The following is a 21919-nucleotide window of genomic DNA, read 5'->3' on the forward strand; positions in this document are numbered from 1 at the left end:
GGTTTTTTCTGTGCTTTCCAAGAGTTAATGAGTGAACTTTTGCTTAGAGCACTGAAGGTTGCAAGAAGACGCAAGAGGTTATGGCTCTTGCAATGCGCCACCTCACCTGCTTGGGGAATGCCACAGGTCACTGAAACCACAGCAGGGAAGCTCAAACACTGAGAAGCTTAAGGCTTTTTTAAAAATTAGAATATAAACTAAAATTGTGATTCAAGTAAGACTACAAAGCACAGTCTATAAAAGAAAACAAAACAAATATTAAAACTCATAAATCTCAAACTGCTCACTCCAGTCCTGATGGGTGTGATTTGGTTTCCCTGGGTCACATAATCACTTAAAAAGAATAGTTTACAAAGAGAGTTTGGTAAACAGGTTCAGCTTATTCCCATAATTCTCCTTCTGTTATTAGGAGACGGGGAAGTGATTAATATGGGAGAGCTTTATTATATGACTTGTCTTCCCTGCAACACAAGGAAATTTGTTTCCTTTTTTATTGCTATAGTCAGCTTGGACTTTTCCCTCGCTTCTATATAACTGCTTGTCCATTTACTTCTACTCTGTTCTGGTCCCTGCTAGCAATCCCAGGAAGTCTCAATACTCTTTCCATCTCCTGCTTACTGATAGTCACCATGTAAGCCTCAGAGAGAAACAGGAGAAAAATAGTAATTATTAAAAACCCACTTAATGTTTTTTCTTTTATTTTTTAGAATCATAGAATATACTGAGCTACAAAAGGGGACCCATCAAGTCCAACTCCTGGTGCCACACAGCACCATCCCCAAGCGTCACACCATGTACCTGAGAGCGTTGTCCAAACATCTTTTGAACTCAGACTGGCTTGGAATAGTGACCACTTCCCTGGGGAGCCTGTTCCAGTGCCCAACCACCCTCTGGATGAAGAACCTTTTCCTGATAGCCAACCTAAACCTCCCCTGACTCAGCTCCAGGCCGTTCCCTTGGGTCCTGTCCTTGATCACCAGAGTGAAGAGATCAGTACCTGCCCCTCTGCTTCCTCTCCTGAGGATGTGCAATGAGGTCTCCCCTCCGTTTCCTCCAGGCTGAACAGACTCAGCTGCTCCTCACAAAGCTTCCCCTCCAGACTCTTCACCATCCTCATGGCCCTCCTTTGGATGTTTCCCAATAGCTTAATGTAATTTTTATATTCTGGTGCCCAAAACTGCACACAGGATTTGAGGCAAGGCTACACAGATTTTCATTTTCAGCTGTACAACACATGTGTGCTGTATCTCTCCTCATTCTGTCATATCAGAACATGCTGCTTATCAGACACCAAGGAGAATATTAAAGAGCTTTGCTTGAGAACAATTTCAAGTTGCTTCAGTGACTTAGTTGCCTTCATATGATGGTGTGCAGTAGACACTGGTGAAATATGAAATGTGGGAAGCTATCAATTCTAGCAGAAGGCAAATTAGTTATCATCTGTAGTAAAATGCATATTCATCCACTTAAAACATGGCCATGAAAGGGCCAGATATAGTAAGGAATCATGGAGTAACCACAGTCTTTCATTCATCAATCTGACAGCATTTTATCAGAAGTCATTAGCTCAGTATGAGACTGGAGTAACTGGGGCACCAAACAGTGAAGTGCTTTGTCTGGTTTTATACAGTAAATTGATGTCAGAACTGATACTGGAACCAGCCGCACATCCTGGCCTGTGCCCAGGTTTGTATTCTATCTCCCTTTACCTGCCAGACTAAGCTTGCTCTGTCTTGCACAGGGCATTTGCCCTACAAGAAGCTGAAGGACACACCACATTTACACCCCAAAGAAAAAGCTGGTTATGTGCTATTCATGATAATTTGTATTTGGTATATAAAACGTGTACCCAATATAGAAAAATAAAATCTGTCATTAGTCACATATGCAACTGGAACGTTTCACATGGAGTTAGGCAGAAAAATATCATTGCATCATGAAAAATGGTTCATTACATTAGCCAGAACAATGCTCTTTTCCAGTGAGAGGCAATATTAATGCAGTGGTGTGTTCTAAAAATCACAGTGTTATTCATAAGACTATCTGGGAATTTTCTTGTCCATGCAATGGAATTACTGAATCTAATGATTTCTGTGGGACACAATTTGCTTTTTCAATGCAAGTGAATTTTCATTTGCAGAAACCCACTGTTTGGAATCAATATGGTCAGGATACCAAGTCAAAGCTGCAGCATAATGATTGACAATATAACACAGTACACAGAGTATGATTAAAATGAAAAGCAGTTACATATATACAAGGCAGTATATCTTGGAACAGTTTAGTAACAACAGTAAATGCAAACTGTAGTGAACAAGGAGTTAACCTGACAACCGAAACCTAGCATATCCCTGCATTTGTAAAAGCACCTCTACAACACAGGAGATGTTATGATGAGGCATTTTATAGAAGCTACTTCAGCTGGAAATCACCTAAATGCAACTTAAGTGTGACAGGTTGAAACAAGGCTTGCGAAATGTGAAAACAGGTAAAGTGAACACTAGGTAACTGCTTAAAAGCTTATTTTAAGGCAAATAAAAAGCTGATTGCTAGAAAGCAGTTATAAAAATGACCTCAGCTCTGTACAAATAAAAAGAAGCTTTCTGACTCTCTGTGGGTTAGTTGCATTGAAGTGACAGTGATGGACCGCACTGGAAACTAATTTCAGTCCATCAACTTCAGCTAGCTAAAGGCTTCGTAGCAAATGGGACCTACACCAAGCAACAGCAAAGATGACTGGGGAGGGCTTTGTGTTTAGCTCTAGACTGCTGTAACAAACAAAAGACATTTGCCAAACAGCTTCTACTGGAATTTGCACCTTGATTTGTACCTGGTCTTTAGGACTGATTTCAGGTACCTGGAACCTAGATGTACAAAAGACCTGTTACTAGTATCACTATCACAAACTCGAGGAAAATGTGCAAGGGTCCCTTAATTCTGTGAAGCTGTCTGATTCTCAGGCCAACCCTGTGCAGTTTATGAAACAGGAATACTTTAGATGGGAGTGAGGGGGGAGGGAAGTACCACATCTGTGTTACCTGGTGGTTGCCTCTCTTCTCCTTCAGTGGCCAAATACTTTCATATCCTTTGAAGAAGATATCTGCCTGTCCTGGGGAGCCACTTCCTTGATCCCTTTAGCTATGTGAAGTGATTAGAGTGGTACTGGTGCAGGAAGAAGCAGTGGATTCTCGACCAGGCAATGTCACGCTATGGAGCATGTTAAATTGCCTCTGGATCAAGAGGTTTGAAGAGTCTTGCTGCTGCCAGGAGCTTGCTTATGTGCCTTTCCTCTGTGATGCCAGCTTTTTGAAGGCAAGTTTGTGACAGAGAAGGCACTTTGCTTAGTGTGTTGAATCCTGCTTCTGTGAGCAGGCTGGAATACATAGGCAGACCAATGGAAATCAGCCAGTCAGACACAGAGGTGATGAGTCCGGGGGATACAGGTTTACGGCAAATTTCTGTGAGTCCTCCACTTGGAATCTGTGGAGTAAAAGAAAAGAACAGAGAACCCTTAATGTTAAACACATCTGCTTGTCAAGTATTTTTTTTTGTTTGTTTGTTTTCTCTCCCACATGGGTACAATTTCATAGCAGATGTTCTAACATCTGTCATGTCACATTTGTCAGTATGAGAGTGGTGGGGCTGAAAGGCTCAGATCCCTTGGCCAACAATTTTGGCAATATAGTGGGCAGTATCCAGCTGTTTGGCTGACTTTCATGTACCATTCTGAATTAGTCTGAGATCAGGAAAGAGTACCCAGTAGTAAGACTTTTCAGAGTGATCCATTTAATTTCTCAGTAAGGCAAGAGAATACCAATTTTGCCTATTACCTCCTCAGACAGACCAAGTTCTCTCAGAAGAAACCATTAAAGTTTTTGATGGTTTCTCCCTTCTGCTTTAGCTAAGGAGAAGTAGACACTAGTATAGTTTAAGAAATTAAAAAGGAGTGTAAAACCTTTGAAATTTAATACAGAAGCATTTAATACCTGCCATCCTTAGTGAGCAAGTCTCTGTTACCACTGCTTGCAGTCTGCTTAGACTTTTAACATCATTATTTGGTCAAGAAAGGGCTATCCATTCTCCTTTTAACTACTGACTGTCCTTTGGGATTGGGGGAGGTACCTCCTGCCCCTGCAGTACCTCTACCTATCTTGTACCTGCTGGATGAACATAAGGAGTACTTCTGTACCAGAACGTCTCAAGTATCTCCCTTTATTACTAGCCAGTCCTTTTAAAAGTCTGTTCACAAAGAAGAAAATCTGCTTTATGGAAATACTCACTGCCATGCGATGCTGCTTCCTCAGCTGCTTTACCCGGATTTGGTCCATGTTTGTAGCCACATCCTTTTCAGGCTGCTCTAAGTCTTCAGAGTACCTCTGTACCAAAGCCTCAGGAATGCCACAGCGACCATGCTGAATGTTCCCAGCCAGACGCAAAGGAGAGAGGACAGATTAAAGAGGTGCAGCTATAGAGATCAACCAATGCAACAGAAAGAGAGCAAGGATGGGAGCAAGAAGGAGCTTTCCTCAAGGTTCCAGGAAAACTAAAAAAGCAATCCCTAAAAGACTCCTTCCCTCCCCTCACTACAAAAAGACATACTAATTGATGCTATCAATTCAGAGTTTCTTGGAAACAAAATCTAATCATTACTTCCTTTTTCACCTCTATTCTCCCACATTAGCAGAGAAAGACACATTCCCATGTCCAGTGCCACCAAGGGACCAGTGGTCTGAAAAGATGAAGGTTCAGAACAAGTATGGGATTTCTGAGTCCCCTACAACACAAGAACTACTTCAGTCATAAAGTCTGATAGCAAAGACAAACAAGAGCTGTAGAATGTCTAATGTTCCAATGATTGTTGGTTTATCCTGGCCAGTTCCCCACAAAAAATGACAGATACAATGAATGACGGACCGTCCCTTGGAATGCTAGCGGAATAAAATCACTGCAGTGATTACCACTTACTTTGTCTGAGTACGGTTCTTCAGTAAGATCAATGTCTTCAGACTGCAGCTTATTTTCTATCACCATTTCCAGATCCATTCCTCTGCTGCAAGAGACTTTCCTTGCTGATGCAGGACCAAGCTTTACCACATGCTGCTGAACACTAGCAGTCTCTGGGAGCTCCGACAGCCAGGGTGGCAGCGGGCTAGGAGGGCTACTGGGCTCCTGTTCAGAAGATGTCCTATGGACAGGTACTCCATGACAATCAATGGGAGTGGATGAGCTGGTCTTTTTTACTGGCAAACATGGTGCTTCTAAACTTGAGTGGTTTCCACTTGTGGTCGTGGGAGGATGATATAATCCATTAGAAAGGCGTTCTCGGCATTTTTTGGCAGGGACAGGTGGTGGCTGAGAAGGATTTTTTGGTTGCATTCTTGCCTCATTTGTGCTTTTTTGCTCAGCTTCTAGACCTCCCTTGAGGACTGGAGCATAATCAGCCCGTGCAAGGTCATGAAAACTTTTACTCTGTATTTCCAGAGGTGTCCTTGTTGCATGATGCATCACTAAGGCAGGCTGAGCTTCACAGTTTTTCGGAGGGAATGGAGCAGGCTTTGCACCTGCATTCTCCATTACAGAGCAGTTCAATTCCTTAGCTCTTCCCTTCTGAGAATTAGCAGCTCCTTTGCCCTGCTTAGCCATGACATCATCTACCTTACAGCTGCCTCCATGAGACTGAGGCGGCAAGGCAGAGCCAACTGCCTTTTTAGCTATATCCAGTGAATCCTGAGGAAAAGAACCTACTTTCTTGTTAGCATCCTGCAAGTTAGTATTGGGTTCTCCCTGGAGATCATCCAGTGAGTGAGATCTTGGCCATGGATCTACACCCTGGGGGCCATCCAGAGTCTCGTAGCTTCGACACACAGCAACTGGTAAACTTCTGCGGTTCTTCTTCAGAGCCGTGACGGCCGGAGGCTTGACAGAGCTCTTCAGAGCATGGTGTGCACAACCCAGCCGGCTTTCTTTTTCCCCTGGCTGCAGAGTTTCTGTTGACTTGGTCAGCGGAAGTGTGGGATAATTTGATAGCTGGTTTCTGCTGAAATCCCTAAAGCTATGCTCAATTGCTGATTTAGAGGGTGGAAGACAGGTCCTTCGAGTTTTACCTAGGAACAAATAAATCCACCATTAAAAATAAAATCTGCAGCATAATAACAGATCCCTTTCAAATGCTTCTGAAACAAACTGATTTATTCCCTTTTTGTTAATTCTAAGCACAGAAGAACTCAATACCATTTCAAGCATAAAGATTTGATTTGAACTTCAGCTTTATTAGTATCTGTTAAGTGAGATACATCCAAAATACTTAATAGCCTTCCTACTACTTCAGCTTTAATAGTAACTGTTATCTGTTAAGTGAGATACATCCAAAATACTTAATATCCTTCCTACTCTCCAATTGGCAGAGATTTGAGGTTTAGCTCAAAGAAAACTTGTTCAGTGTAGAAGTACTGTATCCTACAGTTGGAACTGATACCCAATACTCATTGTACAAAGTGGTATTACAGGCCCTCCTGAAACACCTCAAAAGTGGTACATTTTTTTTATTTGTCTCTAATCTTAGTATATAAATAATAATGTACATCTTTTAACAAAATTTAATAGTTTGCATAGGATTTTTTAAAAACACCCTGTCTATGAATTTTTAATTATATGCCAGTAGAGTTATTTCTTCTTTTAAATGAGCAGCAAACTATTCGCAATGGCAAAACAGAGAGCAAGAAAGAGCATGAAGACTGTTAAATTTGCAGTGATGGCAGTGTTTTACAGAAGAAGATCTTATGAGATGGAGAAGTGCTTCAAAAAGGAGTTTCAAGTGTGACGAATATTAGTGTTGGTCTCAAGCCATAGTGCACACTTTTAAGCAATAAATGCTTTCTTCTTGTAGTGTTTGTCTTCAGACTTTATCCTGCTAGAAATCCAGTGCTTAGCTTTTGAGTAATATACACTGTTCACCTTGCACATGACTGAAAGAACCTGTTTAACCTAAAACAATAAATACTTTGCTTTCTCTTGCCTCTTACTCTGCTTAAGGAGTTTGAAAACCAAAGTATTCAGAAAACTAGCAAAGAAAATGGAGGTTACACTCAAAGGGATATAAGGAAAAAGTCCCATCAAAAAAAGTTAAAATCAAGGTGAGCTCATAAGGACAAATGCGAGCCCACAGCAACTCCTTTCTCAGAAGCTGTACTGCTCACACTTCAACTAAAGCTAAATATCACCATTTCCCCAAAATGCTAACAGAGACATGTCCCACACTGAAGTTGTCTCTGTTGCTGCTACCTTGAGTTCAGGTAACTCAGAAAAGTAGCAGAAAGAACCTCTCTGTCTGCACCCTTCCATGGAGCTAGGTCACTGCCTTCTGAAAATAACTTGCAATCACACTAGAAAGATGTGTAAAAAATGTTACATTCATTTTTAGTGCCTCCAGGCACTAATGGCAATATTTAATGAGCATGGAAAGGAGTGTTCTCTTTCCATTATTCATATTTGCTAGCACATGCCTGACTTGTGCAGTAATTTACCTTATTGTCTGGGACTTGCTGTCACAGCTCATGCTACAAAATCCATGTGCCTCCTTTCAAATCTGATATATTGATCAGGGGTTCCACGGATTTTAGCAAAGCTCACTCAGGAACCTCAGTACTAGAAGAAAAGTTGTGAAAAACCTTACAGCTGTGCAATGTAAGTTCTTACTGAAGCCATAAGGGTATCTAGTAAGCACCATTTAATTTCTTTAGAAATGGGGTCTGTCTGTGTAAAGCCAGTAGCCTGGGAAAAGAAAAAAAAAGAAGAAACGAGGAACAGAAAAAATTAAGGGGTAAAAAAATAAGAGAAGAGAAATTTTGTGAAAGTAAAATCAAATCTTTAGTTCACTCCAACCCTGTTAGGCACACATACACAAATGAGGTGAGAATGGGAGGAAGTTCAAAATATTTTTTCTATAGCATATATAACCAAACATGCCATCTTTAAGCTCTCAGCTTCAAAATGGTTTAAAAGATAGTGCTGGGTTCAATTATACTGCTTTGTACAGAGGACAGTAGCTGAGAATGTAATTTCTTTTAATGTGATTTAAGTGAAGAGCAGTATCAGGAGGGGAGCTATGATTTATTTCTCATTTTTCATCTATTCTTTCCCTCCTCCTGACTGTCAGGTATAATTTCATTATGCTTCTGAGACACTAACACAGGAAGGTAATATTTCCTGAAAACAGATTTTTAAATATATTTTAAAGTTGTTTTCACATAGGAGAGTTATAGAAATAATGTCCACAAATGCAACATTCCCCACCTTAAGGAAAAGAAAACATTCTGAAAGGGTTAAAGTGTATAGCTAGTAAAGCTCAAATCACATTTTTAATGTTAGGATTTTTGATAATAACTCTTGTGATTTTTGACAATTTGGTATTTTGTTAATAAACCTTTTGAGCCCCAGGTACAGTTATGCAGACTAATGCCTTTCATAGGGCTGTAAACCATAGAGGTATCTGTGATTCAAATGTGTGCAGAATGACACAGATATGTGGGTAAAAAATAAGACTACAAAAGTGGTCCTTGAACAAAATGAATGCAAAGTTTATAGTATTTCCAGGTTTAGTTCAAGCTACAGGCAATATTTCAACTCTTTTGTTGGATGTTATGGTGCAATTGTTGCTAAACAAAGCACTGTCCATCTCTTATGATACTTCTTGCTATTACAATATAGGAAAGGAAAAGTTCCTTTGGCATTCAGTGTCATCAACTGCCTCAGAAGAGAGGGGACTATCTTGGGAAATCTTTCTGGAGGTACCATAGCTACAGCAGAAAATTTTCAGCATTTCTCACAGTACTTTTTTTCCTTGTGGAAGATGGTCCTCAGAAATTTAAGTATGCAAAACCAGACACAGAATGCAGTGTCCAAATCCCAAATTTTATTAACTTCATTTTGGTATTGCTTTCTGTGGCTGTATTTTGGGTGCATTTCAAACTGCTCTGTTGACACAACAAAGATGATGGCACAATACTGGCCTCATTGCTTTTTCTATTGATTACAAACTAGTAGAAATGCACATTACATTAGGCAATGCGGCCACCTGTTCTTTTGCTTCCTTTTCTGACTAACCAGGACTGAATGCCGAACTGCTTAGGTTGCCTGCCTGGTACTATGGGAATCTGGGCATCAGTTTCTGATTAAATCAGAGAACACCCTTATCTCAGCCTGATAAAGGCTTGGTTTGTCTGCTCATCCAAGACTGCACATTGCATGTGCAAGTCTTATCTCTTCACATCCCCCTGAAAAATCTACACAACATAACAAGTGAAGAGTCAAAGAAGATTGGTTTGTCAGCTCATTCAAGACTGCACATTGCATGTGCATGTTTCACATCCCCCTGAAAAATCTACACAACATAACAAGTGAAGAGTCAAAGAAGCCAAGCATGAACAGGGATGGGAATGGCCTATAGGGAATAATTAATAGGCCTTCTCAGATTAGCAAAGAGATGACTTGGGAGGGACTATGACAGAGGTCTGTACACAGATACTGTGAGGTCTGGAGGTTCTATGGAAGACCAGGGACGTTCATAAAAAGTTTCAAGAAAATCAATGAATGCCAGGAAACAGCACCCGAATTCTGAAGTCCTTAAATGACTCATTCCCCAAAACTGTCCTGGGAAGCATCAGATATGCATGCTCCGTTCTTATACCATTCTGTAGCTGTCTGCTTTTGGCCAGTCCTGTGAGAACCAGATTTCTGATATGGTTTCCAAATGCACCTCAGTCTGTTGACACCTGCATGCAAAACAAGTCAAATAACTGCACCATTGTCACAAGTCTAAGGGACAATGGTGCACTTATGCTGCACAGCTTGCTCTCTCTGTCCTGTTTCTATATGGACTAATTGCCTGATCATGGATGGTTACTTCCTGCTCTGAGGTTTTTTAGTCTAACACTGGATAGGTCACAGCCTACATGCTCCTCGCTCTCTGTGTATTGAAATAAAACCACAATGCTGCTATAAGTACACTGTAGATATCTAAGAGAATATCCAAGTATTACTGCAGTGGGACCCAGAAAAGTACTTACAAAAGATACTCTGCTATAGTACATAGCAAACCATTTTCTAGCCAAAATGTAAGAGCAGCTCTGAAATCTTGAGCTGATGCCAAAGGATCCAATATCAGCCCCAAACTGGACGCTGTACTAGTCATAAAAATATTATGTATAACTATTCCCCAGAAAATCTGAAGATGGTTTCTTTTCAGAATGCACTTGCCCCTTTTGAAGTGCAGATCTGCACTTTATGCTATTTATACCAGATAAGTGAGTACCCTAAATGAGAACATACTGTACTTTGAAAGAAATATGCAGATAAACAACTATGGACCATGAACTTTGCAAAGAAGGTAGAGTACTTTTCAGATTAAATAGCCTTGACAAAATCTCTGAATGAATCAAATGTTCTTTTCTAGTGGTTATCAAAACAAGCAGTAAATGCATTTGTGAGCAAAAATGATGCAGAAAAATGCAGAAAGTCATACATAAAAAACAATATAAAAATCATCAGCATTTCAAATTCTGAAAAACTCAGGCAGAAATATTACTTCAAACATAAGTATCCAACCAGACAGGCAATGACAATTGCTTTCTAAAGATTTTATTATATTGTTAAAATAAGGAAAATGTACAGACAGCACTTTAACTTCAGTGTTACAGCTATCATTGTGATTGTACTTAGAGAGAAAAAGAAAAGAAAATTGTCACTTATTCCATATATTTAGCTATGATTCTATTCCAGCATGCTTAGTGGATGTGGATTCCTATTCAAGAAAAAAAGCCTCCCCACTTTCAGGAATTTAGTATACTGTCAATTTCAGGCATTCAGCTTCAAAGCAAATTGCAACTTTCTTCAATGAATGGTTATTTTTTAGTGGCAGACTAACAGAAAATGCACATACTAAGAGTAGGATTCTTAGCTCTTATTTTAAACTGGAAAAATGGCTACTATAAGGGGTGTATAGAATCTGTTTATGCTGTGCTTGGTGTCCTATTTATGGTGAATCTTAGCAATAAATCCAGGCAGTCTGAGGCCATGACATGGCTCAAATGCTTGGAGTGAAAAGCTCAAATCCATTTCGACTCTTTTAATATTTCATCCCTAATGAGAAGTTTAGACTATCCCTGAAGTAAAACATGCAGCACAATAACAGTACAATAACTTGTTTCTTCAGATCAGAGACAGCAATCTCTATTAACATCATCTGTTTTGGTAATTTTTCAGTGCATCGCCTTTCACTGATGCAGGATAAAGCAATGGGAACTGATAGGCAATGCTGTCATTTGCATTTTTTTCACAGTTAATTTCCTTGCCACTTTGTCAATAATTTAACTTTCTAGTGTTCATACACTAAAAAGTCCTAAATTTCTGCAGCTGCGTTCTGATCAGAGGACGATGCAACATGCAGCCCAAGGCAAACAGAAAAATATGGCCTAAAATAAAGAACACTTTTTCTTAACAGATTTTGTATGGGTTCAAAAGAAATCTTCCTAATCTCAGTAAAGTTCAGAGACTTCTCCATTGGTGGTCTCTTAGACTTGGGCCACCACTGTGCAACCAGTGCAAGCCTCATGAGGCACAGTGGCATGAGAATATGATTGGGAGTGGAGAAGGCAGGGGAATGGCAGTGAGAAAGACTGTTGCTTTAGGGACACGAAACAAAGACTCTTTGTGAAAGAGGATTTGATTCCTACTAATGCAAATAAATAAATTAGCAACAGTAGCAGTGAAAACCAATGGCTCAAGCCAAGAGGGAAAGAGGTAGTCAGACCAAAGGACAAAGTCAAGTAGGAAGTAGCTTGTGTTAGCTAGGGACAGGAGCAAAAGTATATGAAGATATCTACTGAAAAAAAAAAAGACTGCAGGAATTATAAGGCTCATTGCTGTCACCATTACCATTCTCCAGGTTTTCACTGCTTTCATAGCAGCCAGAATCCCGAGGAGAGCATCCGCTTAGGCCTTGGCCTTCAATGAGAAGTTTCTCCTGAGATCCTGACTGGTCGCTGTTACCTAGAGGATGAGAATACAGTGAAAAACAGGCAAACAGAAAATGCAGCTGAACTTCTCACCCTTCCACTTCAAACACCATTATCTTATGTGTTCAGAGAAGGGCAACACAGCTGGAGAAGGGTCTGGAGCACAAGGAGTGGTCAAGGGAGCTGGGGTGTTGAGCCTGGAGAAAAGGAGGCTCAGGGGAGACCTCAATGCCCTCTTGAATTGCACTGTTGTAGCCAGGTGGGGGTCAGCCTCTTCTGCCAAACAACAAACAATGGGACTAAAGGAAACGGCCTCAAATTGTGCCAGGGGAGGCTTAGTTTGTGAATTAAGAACATTTCTTCACTGAAAAGGTGGTCAGGTATTGGAACAGGTTGCCCAGGGCAGTGATTCAGTCACCATCACTGGAGGTATTTCAAAGACATGTAGATGTAGCCCTTAGGGACAGCTTTAGTGGTGGACTCGGTTGGACTTGGTGTATCTAAAGGTCTTTACCAACCTAAATGATTCTGTGATCTTTCTTATTGTATTACTTGTATCAGAAAAGAGTGAGCATTAGGAAAAGCCATCACAAATGTTGGAAACATTCATCCTATTTGGTAAATGATTACCAAAAGCCTCAGCAAGAGTGTGAGGGAGTGGCATGGTACACAATGAAAGCAGAATGGAGTTCCTGCGCTCCTCAGCTGTCTTGAGGCCAAGTTCTGCCTCTTACCACCACAAAAATTTTGAATGATCGTGTCGAAGTTCTCTCTAAGACTTAAAAAAATTCTCCAACGCCCAAACCAGAAGAAAAGAGCTGAAAAGAAGCAAGTCAAATGAAAAAAAAAATCCTAACTCTGAATTACCTTCCAGAAGACCCGGAGGAAGGACCGGGACTGAGTCTGGCACATTAGATACTGTCCCCTAACAAAGGATGAAGGGACATGAAGGAGACTAATGGTGCCAATTCCTTCCTTCCTTGGTCTCTGTAAAAAGCCAACACTCAAGTGTGGTCCATCCAGCTTGCATACACTGGATTCCATGAATTTACCCAGAATTTTTGTCAGGAATCATATTTCATAAAGAAGCTAAATCTGGAGCTGAAGATACAGAAAACCAGTGTCATGATACAAGAACACGATTTATGCTGTGGTAATTTTCCCCTGGCAATGAATGTCAGAAATGGCTACTCCAATTCCTACTCAGCACATGACAGGTAATTATGGGGTAGAACTATGTGCTGTTGCCCCTCCCAGATTCCATCTGTCTGGCCTCCATTTCTCTTTCTCCTCATCATCCTGACTTGGAGCTGGAATTTGTACTTTCCAACCACCAAATCTTCAAGTTTGCAAAACAAAATTGAAGGGTCCTGAAAAAAATTATTACTTCAGGGAAGTTTAGCATTCTAAATAGGTCTGCAAATAATAAAGAGAAGCTCATCTTAGGTGGCAAAAAGCTACTCTGATATAAGTGAAAAGAAACTAATTCTGTAACTGCAACTTCATTAGTAGCTAGAGAAAGGCAAAGAAAGAGTGGATGCCTCTTTGGGAAATGAACAAGAAAACTACACAGGCCACACAGCACTACCTAAAGACATTCACTACGCATATTGCTGTAATTGAATTAAGCATTTCCCACTTAATAACAGCTGTTTAAATAGTTGCTATGGAAGTTTAAGCTAAAACATAGGAATTTGCACAGAAGCAGCTGAGAATGCCTTCACACAATCCATTCCACTGACTCTGCTTGGTGGATACCAACCTTCTACTGACACTTGGGGATGAAGGGTGAATTCAGTACTGTCTTAGGTTGCTGCAGCTAGGATCTGCTTATAATAACTCCTATAATAACACTTGCATTTGACTGCCATGGCTTATTCCACTTTTCCTTGTCTTTGCAACCACTTGCCCAAGACCACATGGTTCAGTGAGCAAAACTGCACTGTTGTACATAGATAGGAGGGTTGCTGTTTTTCACTCTTTGCACTTGACTAATACATTTGCTCCCTTTTAAAATTGCTGTGTTGTCATATACACAACTTGAAGCTACCTTTACAGTCCTGCAGTTAACAGTCCAAGAACCAAAAGCATGTGCAGATGAAGTTAATTCACATTATACTTTCTGCACAGCCCTCTGGGCTTTGACTTTTTAAACTGATGATAATCTTAATATCTTCCCTGTAATCTGGAAATTTCTTCTTTACTATTTTCTATGTCTCAGCCTCCTACTTTAAGTAGGTAATCTCAGGGTTTATTCTTGAACATCAATATTCTAAAGTGTTATGTGTTGTACACTTGATATTAATTAAATAAGTTGGGTAGTAAAGCTTACACGAACAGAGTAATTCCAGCAGAACAAAAGAAGTCTTTCATCACCCCTCAAATCTAATGTTACACAGGAGTACCCTGGAAATAACTATATTAGGAAAAAAAAGATCAAAATCCTGGAACAAGTTTTCTGGTTTTAAGGGGTTCACAAGGTTCTTGGCAGAGCTCTAGTAAAACAGAAAACCTCAAACATCCCACATACTATCATATTCCTGAAGAAGTTCCACTGCTGTGAGAAGAACAGCTCTGTGCTCAGGATCCCGGATGTTCAGTTCATCCAAATCTTCTTCTTCTAAAAGCTTAAAGGTATCCAGATCTTCATAACCATTGAAGAGAAAAGTGGGCATGTGCTCCTGCACAAAGGGAAAAAAATGAATGGTAAGACAACATATTTATTCAACATATTTTGTCAATAAAGATACTAAAAGAGATTTTTGCAACCAGCAAGAAAAGCAGTAAGTTAAGTAAGTGCAAACCAATGCACAACAGCAAAATTATAGCACTGTAGTTTGCATAAAACCTGCTCTGCGTTCAGGGAGGTAGCTGTGCCAGAACTAGAATGCTGCACATACTGCTGTGTTTGGAATGTAGTGTATTAGATGGCCTGGGTATCATGCTACCTGAAGGCACAATGTGGCATGGCTCTGTATGAGGGGAGAAGTATAAAGGGTCATATCAATTTATCCCAAGCACTTCTGAACAAAACATGGAAAAAAATGGCCTCTTTAAAGACAGGGTAACTGTTGTTATTTTACATTTTTGCTTGCCTCTGGAGTGTGCAGCCTGTGGTCATACTGTGCAACAGTTTACGGTGTCTGAGTGTACGCGACTCACAGCCTGTGGCACTTCACCACGCCTGACAGGAAGTTCTGCACTTCAGCTATTTTCACTCTGCAGCTAAGACCTGATTCTGTTAAGCAGTGTGACAATCCTTAGGATTATGAATCTGGTGTGTAGCTTCCAAAACTAACAACTTTAGAGCTGTGGTCCCCTTCCTGCAAGAAAAAGTGAAAGGGTAAGCAGAGAGAGGGAGGATTTGGACCTTCAAATTGATGCGATCCAAGAGATCCTCAACTGACTTGGGCTGGGGTGGTCTGCTTTTTCGACGTCTCCTGGTGGGCCGCTTCGGCTTCTCTTCCTCTTCATTTAGCACATCCACATAGATAAATTTGAAGGTGCCAACTTTGTTGTTCAACAGGCCCATCCAAGTGCCCATGGGGGGTTTGCTGATTATATCAATGATGTCACCTTTCTGCAGACCAAAGAAGCAAGAAAGCCATTTAGCTTTCTGACAGATATTTAAGCAAATGCACCCCTTGGATTTCCACATACATGTGATGGACAACACACTTCAGTTTTCAAAAGGTTAACCACAGCATTTGCAAAGATGTCTGACTACACTTGTTTTCAAAAGGTTTTCAAAAGGTTAACCACAGCATTTGCAAAGATGTCTGACTACACTTTTTTTTAGAGTTTTACAAATGGAAGAAAAAGGAATTAGGTGATATGCCTCAGAGCAAGTAAACAAAAGATCCTGGAATGGACCCCAACTGTCCAGATTCACAAAGCTGCTGACATCTCTGTACAGCATCAGTGCTGCTTGGTACAAAAGTCTCTATGCTAGCAACTACCCGTAATTTGTGCAAACAAGAAAACGCTCAGTGTATATGAGCAGAATTTCAAATCAGATCTCCTGTGCAAAGGAAGCCAATGCAGAGGGAACCGATAAAGTTGCTTTTCCTAATGTACTCCTGACCATAACAAAGAAATGGACATGCAACTGCTTTTGCATGCCTCAAGAGATTACCTCACATCCATCTGCTTTAATAGGAGTTAGCTGCCCTTGGAATTTTAAGTAATGAATGTAAGGAGTCAGTTTTAGTTGACTACAGCATAACCAAAAATAATCAGAGCTGATATCCAGAAAAATTAAAGAGTGGTGACCACTCAGTTAGCAAAGTATTTCAATATTAACTCAAACCAAATTATATTAACTGAAATGCCTTTAAAAGACACTGTGTGCAGGTGCATGCACATTTCTTCCAAGAGTTCTGAACATTTTTCCATTGAGGATTATTTCATTGTGGCAGACGAAGTCTTTTTCCAATATTTCAAGCAAAACTTTGCAAAATGGAAATGAGTTCATGGCACATCTTTAATTTTCCAGAAACTAAAGACACAAGTGTCTTTCCATGGACGCAGAGAAACACTAGTAGTTACTTATGTTCTATAACATTTTTCTATAGTTCTGTAACTGCTATATAAGGAAATCTTAAATGTTGAAGACAGGTTAAAGGGCTTCAAAAACAGATACAAATTCATTAAAAGAATAAGAATTCTATAGTTATTGTAAAAAGGTCTTAATTTAGAATTTTAGAAAAATAAATGTTTGATTCCTCAAAAACAGATACAGCTGGTACCTTGAGCTTCAGAGAATCTGTATCATAAGGACTCGGAGTAAAATCAGTGTGAACCCTGGCTCTTCCACAAAAAGGTCCTCTGTAAGGAGGCTCTTCATCATCACCATCTTCTGATTTCACACTCTCCCTGTTGCTGGTTGAGGAATCTGTTGTACTCACTGTCTGACCACCTGTGTGAGAGACATAGTATCAGTTCAAAAAAAGATTTCTTTGTGAAGAAGCTTCAGAGGGAAGACAGAAAATGGGTCTTCTTTCCACAAAACATGGTAATCAAAGTTAAAAGCCCTCAAATGTTGCTATTTCTTATACACACGTGGATGGGAGAGTTAGCAAATCTACTCTGCTTATGGTTTCTCTCGAGGGAGGATAGAAGGCCCATCTGCAATGCTCAGGAGAAATCCAGTGTAAAGATGAACCTGTTTACTGCTTGATCAGTAGCAAACAGATTCATTATTACATTACATTTATATTCGAGTATTGATATTGTGATATCAGGACCCAGCAGACAGAAAGCAGGATTTCACTTTTGCAGGGTTCTGTATAAATATAAAACAAAAAAAACCCCCTGCCTTTGCACCAAAGACCTTAGAGTTCTTTGCAAACCTCTAATGACTAACCCATCAGCCTTTCCACATTTTAACCACTGCTCCTGCTTTGACTTTCTCTGATTCTGCTTACAATGGAGATCTCTGCTTCCTGAAGCCACAGAAATGCAGCAACACAATTACAACCAACTTACTCATTGAGCTCTGACCGCTTAAGGAACTCCTCAGGCTCTCCACTGAGCCACCAGCTTTCAGCTTGGGTTTGTCCAGGGAGTCACTGTCTGGTGGAGGTGACTGTGGGGAACCCGGCACAATCCCAGGGCTGGACTCCTGAAAGGGATTGGACCATTAAAGTTTCATAAATGAACACAGGCACTGACGGGAGCTGCTTGACCACCTTCAAGGAAAAAGATTCTGTTCTCCTGCTCTTTACCAGACAGGCTGATAACTTCTGTCTACTTATTGAGCAGTACCCAGCTGTGGTAGAAATGATAGTGGTGATGGGAACAAACAGACCAGTCTAAAAAAGCTAGCATTGTAAGTAGAAAAAAAACAACCTTACACAAAACTCTCAATTCAAGGATTTTCATTACACATTATATTTTTGCCAGCAGTACCTGCAAAACAGCTTGTGCCAAATTCAGGTTTCTGAATCAGAATTTCGTACAAATATGAACACAATAAAATCAGACAATGCAAGTGAGACATGAAGCAATGTTTTTGGGGTTTTTTTTCAGTTATTTTTTATATCATTACTCATTTATCTGTAAGAACAACAACAACAAAAAAAGAATTAGCTAGTCTTGTGTTGCAGAAACCACATTAATTCAAACTAGAAAATGCAGCCTGTGCAATAGTACAAAAACTCATAAACATAAATGCATAAATATAAAAAGATTTTGCTACAGGTATGTCCGGGTTGCTACAGTGTACAATAGTTGAGACGATTTCTCTTTTCATTCAGTCAAACATTACAGAAAATCAAAAGGGTCTTTCCTCAACTGAAATTCTGCCAGCCTTTGTGAAGCACAGCACAGATACTTGTGGCCAGCATAATTTTTGCTTGTTTAATGCATGCAGAAAGAGATACTGGAACATACTTTGAATCATGATGCCTGAAAGTTATAAATATTCTAAAACAACTGTGCCATAAAGTTTGAAAACAAAAGAACTGTAGCTTGCATACAAGAGTGTTTTGTGGAGATGTATGGCCATAAAACTTTTAGATGACCACAATTATTTTCATGCTGCAGAATCATTAGGAGAATCTCATCCCAGCATTATGACTTCAGAGGAAAAGTCAATCTTAGAGAGACAGAGAACAGAAGTATTGTTAAATCACTGTAGAGCAATTTCTGAAAGGATCCCTTTTTTTTGGGCAGACTTTGCAGAAGCACACTGTAAAGCCAGTCAGACACCAAACCATCTTCTTATAAATATTAAATCACGTTATACTATAAAATATTTTAATTATAAGTTTAAATTAAATAACCGTAAGTGTAGCACTGCCCCGATTATGAATAAGTCTGGCTAATAAACAGTTCTGCAGGAAAGGGATTCTATAGTCACAAAGCATGCCATAACACTGGCCATATTCCTGCCTCTCTTGAATCCTTTGGATTCTTACTTTGGGGGTTGTCACTACAAATGTCATGAACTGCTCTTTTTACAGGCACTAAGGCTTGCATGAAGAGCAAAACTTCACTCCCGATTTCCCATGACATGCGAGCCCGCTGGGGGGCGGTGTGAACCAGGAAGTTTTGCTTTCCCAGCGGCTTTCCAACCTATTCCTTACACAATCCAAGTGGTGAGCCTGGTTTTAAACAAATGCCGAAGATTTTTGACAGAACTGTAGCTTGCATACAAGAGTGTTTTGTGGAGATGTATGGCCATAAAACTTTTAGATGACCACAATTATTTTCATGCTGCAGAATCATTAGGAGAATCTCATCCCAGCATTATGACTTCAGAGGAAAAGTCAATCTTAGAGAGACAGAGAACAGAAGTATTGTTAAATCACTGTAGAGCAATTTCTGAAAGGATCCCTTTTTTTTGGGCAGACTTTGCAGAAGCACACTGTAAAGCCAGTCAGACACCAAACCATCTTCTTATAAATATTAAATCACGTTATACTATAAAATATTTTAATTATAAGTTTAAATTAAATAACCGTAAGTGTAGCACTGCCCCGATTATGAATAAGTCTGGCTAATAAACAGTTCTGCAGGAAAGGGATTCTATAGTCACAAAGCATGCCATAACACTGGCCATATTCCTGCCTCTCTTGAATCCTTTGGATTCTTACTTTGGGGGTTGTCACTACAAATGTCATGAACTGCTCTTTTTACAGGCACTAAGGCTTGCATGAAGAGCACTTCACTCCCGATTTCCCAAGACATGCGAGCCCGCTGGGGGGCGGTGTTAACCAGGAAGTTTTGCTTTCCCAGCGGCTTTCCAACCTATTCCTTACACAATCCAAGTGGTGAGCCTGGTTTTAAACAAATGCCGAAGATTTTTGACACTCCACTAAAGAAAAAGGGAAAAAGACAGCAATTGTTTCTAGGCCACTGAAATTCAAAGTCTAATTTAGAACTAATGTACTACAGGTTTGCCTTTAAGAATAGACTATAAAAATCTGTAATAAAAGAATAATAGGAAAATCTTCTGTCAGATGCCCCCTTTCTGACTAGACTGGGCTTTTGTTTTAATGGGCTGCTGCACAGGGCAAGATATGATGGAGAAAAGACCTGTAATAGCAGTGAAGAGCTGTGTATATATGAAGTTATGCTGGGAATTTAAACTAGAGCGTAAATTGCAGATTAAATATATTACTGTGACCCTGTGTCACAGACTGGTTCCCCTAATAAATTATTATAGAAAAGAAATGGAAATAGAGAGTGAGGTGTGTAACGCTGTCAACGACAGACTTCTGATGAGCTACTTAAATGGAAATCTGAAAATGCATTTTCCATGGTACTGGCATCCATAGGAAGCCATTTCACAGTGAGGGATTTTATAAGAACATAGGAATAAGTCACACCATATAATCTTGTTAGAAATTTCTTCAGAGATGCCTTGATGTGTGGGAATCAATATTGATTATCACTTCCACATTATTAAGTGGATTCCAGAGCAGACCGTACATACCTGCTCAGACAAAGAGCTGCTGTATTTTTTTGACATCCTTTTCTTCATGGTTTCTTTTACAGACTTCACCTTTTTGCCCAGAGATATACGGGAGGCAGAGGGTGATTTGATCACTTCTTTATAAACAAACTCTCCTTCTTTGCCCTGCAAAATAAAACAGGGCTTAAGCCTTTAAAACAGAAGAAAAATTTTCCCCCTCAGCCAGCAGTTATTGCAGAGATGTCCAGGCAGACACAGGACAGCAGCACACTGTCCTGTTGCCTGCTCCAAATTCACTGGTGAGACCTCGTGCAAACCACTGTAGCAGCCCACTGCTGCTTACTCTTAAGGCCCGATTTGAGAAAGTACTGTGTGTGGATGTGCTGGGGACTCTTAGGATGACTTTATCCCTTTGAATTTCAGTAAGTACATGATCTGATAGAAAACCCTATGTTTCAGGCTAAGCCTTTCTAACTGGACACACAAGAGTAGTTGTGGCTCATGTTGTTCAATGATACAAAGAGGTTTAACAGGAATAAAGGTACGTCTGAGATACTAGCCAAATATATATCTCTGTCTGTGTGTGTGTATATATAGATATATATATGTGGATATCTACATTTGGCTACCTAAATTTACTTTTTATTTTCAGACAGGCATTCTGCTAACCTCTGTGGTTTTACTATTCACCCTAAAAAAAAAAACAACAAAAACCAAACACCACAATAAAATGTACTAAATCCATCAACCATGGTAGGTTAAACTTGCACTGTTTTTTTTAAGGCACACAACAGGGTAGTGACGAACTAAATTATCTGGTCCCTATATAGTGGATGACAAAGACCAGCTGCTTTGGATTCATTTAACCTTTTCTAAACCAGTTTAAGGTACTGAGCACTTACTTATACCACAAGTACATAGTTAACATGGATCAGCTGACATTTTACCAAACTTGTATGATTCAGCCCTTATTCAGATAGTCCAGGCAGGACATTAAACACAGTCTTATGTTCTACCCTGTTTCAGGAACTGCTGAGCAATGCAGCTCTATTAGATGTTCTCCAGCATCCTCCATTGGCAAGGGTGCACCAAAAATCACAGCACAAAAAAGGACCAAAATCCATCTGGCCAAACAGATTGACTACTGAGTTTGGTCTCTGATCTGGTTAAATTTGGCAACAAGAATATAGCAAATCCAAAAATAAATGTACTATATTGTACATTAAAGATTTATCTTTTTTCCTACATTTATGTATGTTTTCTATTTCATCAATGCTCTTACAAAAAGTTTCTCTGAAATTCAACTGATACTTCACTTCTGACAATCCGCTGGTTTTCCCCTTCGAAGTTGTTCATAATTACAACTTCCTTGGTAATTTTGATATTTTACCAGAAATTAAGGACACTTTTTTTGCCTGATCTTTTTTGAAAAAAAATGTTCTACTTAATGGACTTATATGTTTTCCAGAAAAAAACCTGCTTTGATCCG

General features: G+C 39.8%; 1 protein-coding gene across 1 annotated transcript in view; it reads right to left on the reverse strand.

Annotated features, from left to right (window-relative positions):
• Positions 1 to 1100: 1100 nt before the first annotated feature.
• LOC120501343 (SAM and SH3 domain-containing protein 1-like) overlaps positions 1101 to 21919 on the reverse strand; it is a 532792-nt gene continuing 511973 nt past the window's right edge. The window contains 9 exon segments of the mRNA XM_039707483.1: positions 1101 to 3480; positions 4281 to 4412; positions 4966 to 6104; positions 11932 to 12045; positions 14542 to 14692; positions 15382 to 15591; positions 16760 to 16929; positions 17499 to 17634; positions 20452 to 20595. Of these exon segments, the coding sequence (XP_039563417.1) occupies positions 3220 to 3480; positions 4281 to 4412; positions 4966 to 6104; positions 11932 to 12045; positions 14542 to 14692; positions 15382 to 15591; positions 16760 to 16929; positions 17499 to 17634; positions 20452 to 20595 (2457 nt within the window). The 3' untranslated portion in view covers positions 1101 to 3219.

Source organism: Passer montanus, unplaced genomic scaffold (assembly GCF_014805655.1).
Source record: "Passer montanus isolate IOZ18808 unplaced genomic scaffold, ASM1480565v1 scaffold2, whole genome shotgun sequence".
NCBI lineage: Eukaryota > Metazoa > Chordata > Aves > Passeriformes > Passeridae > Passer > Passer montanus.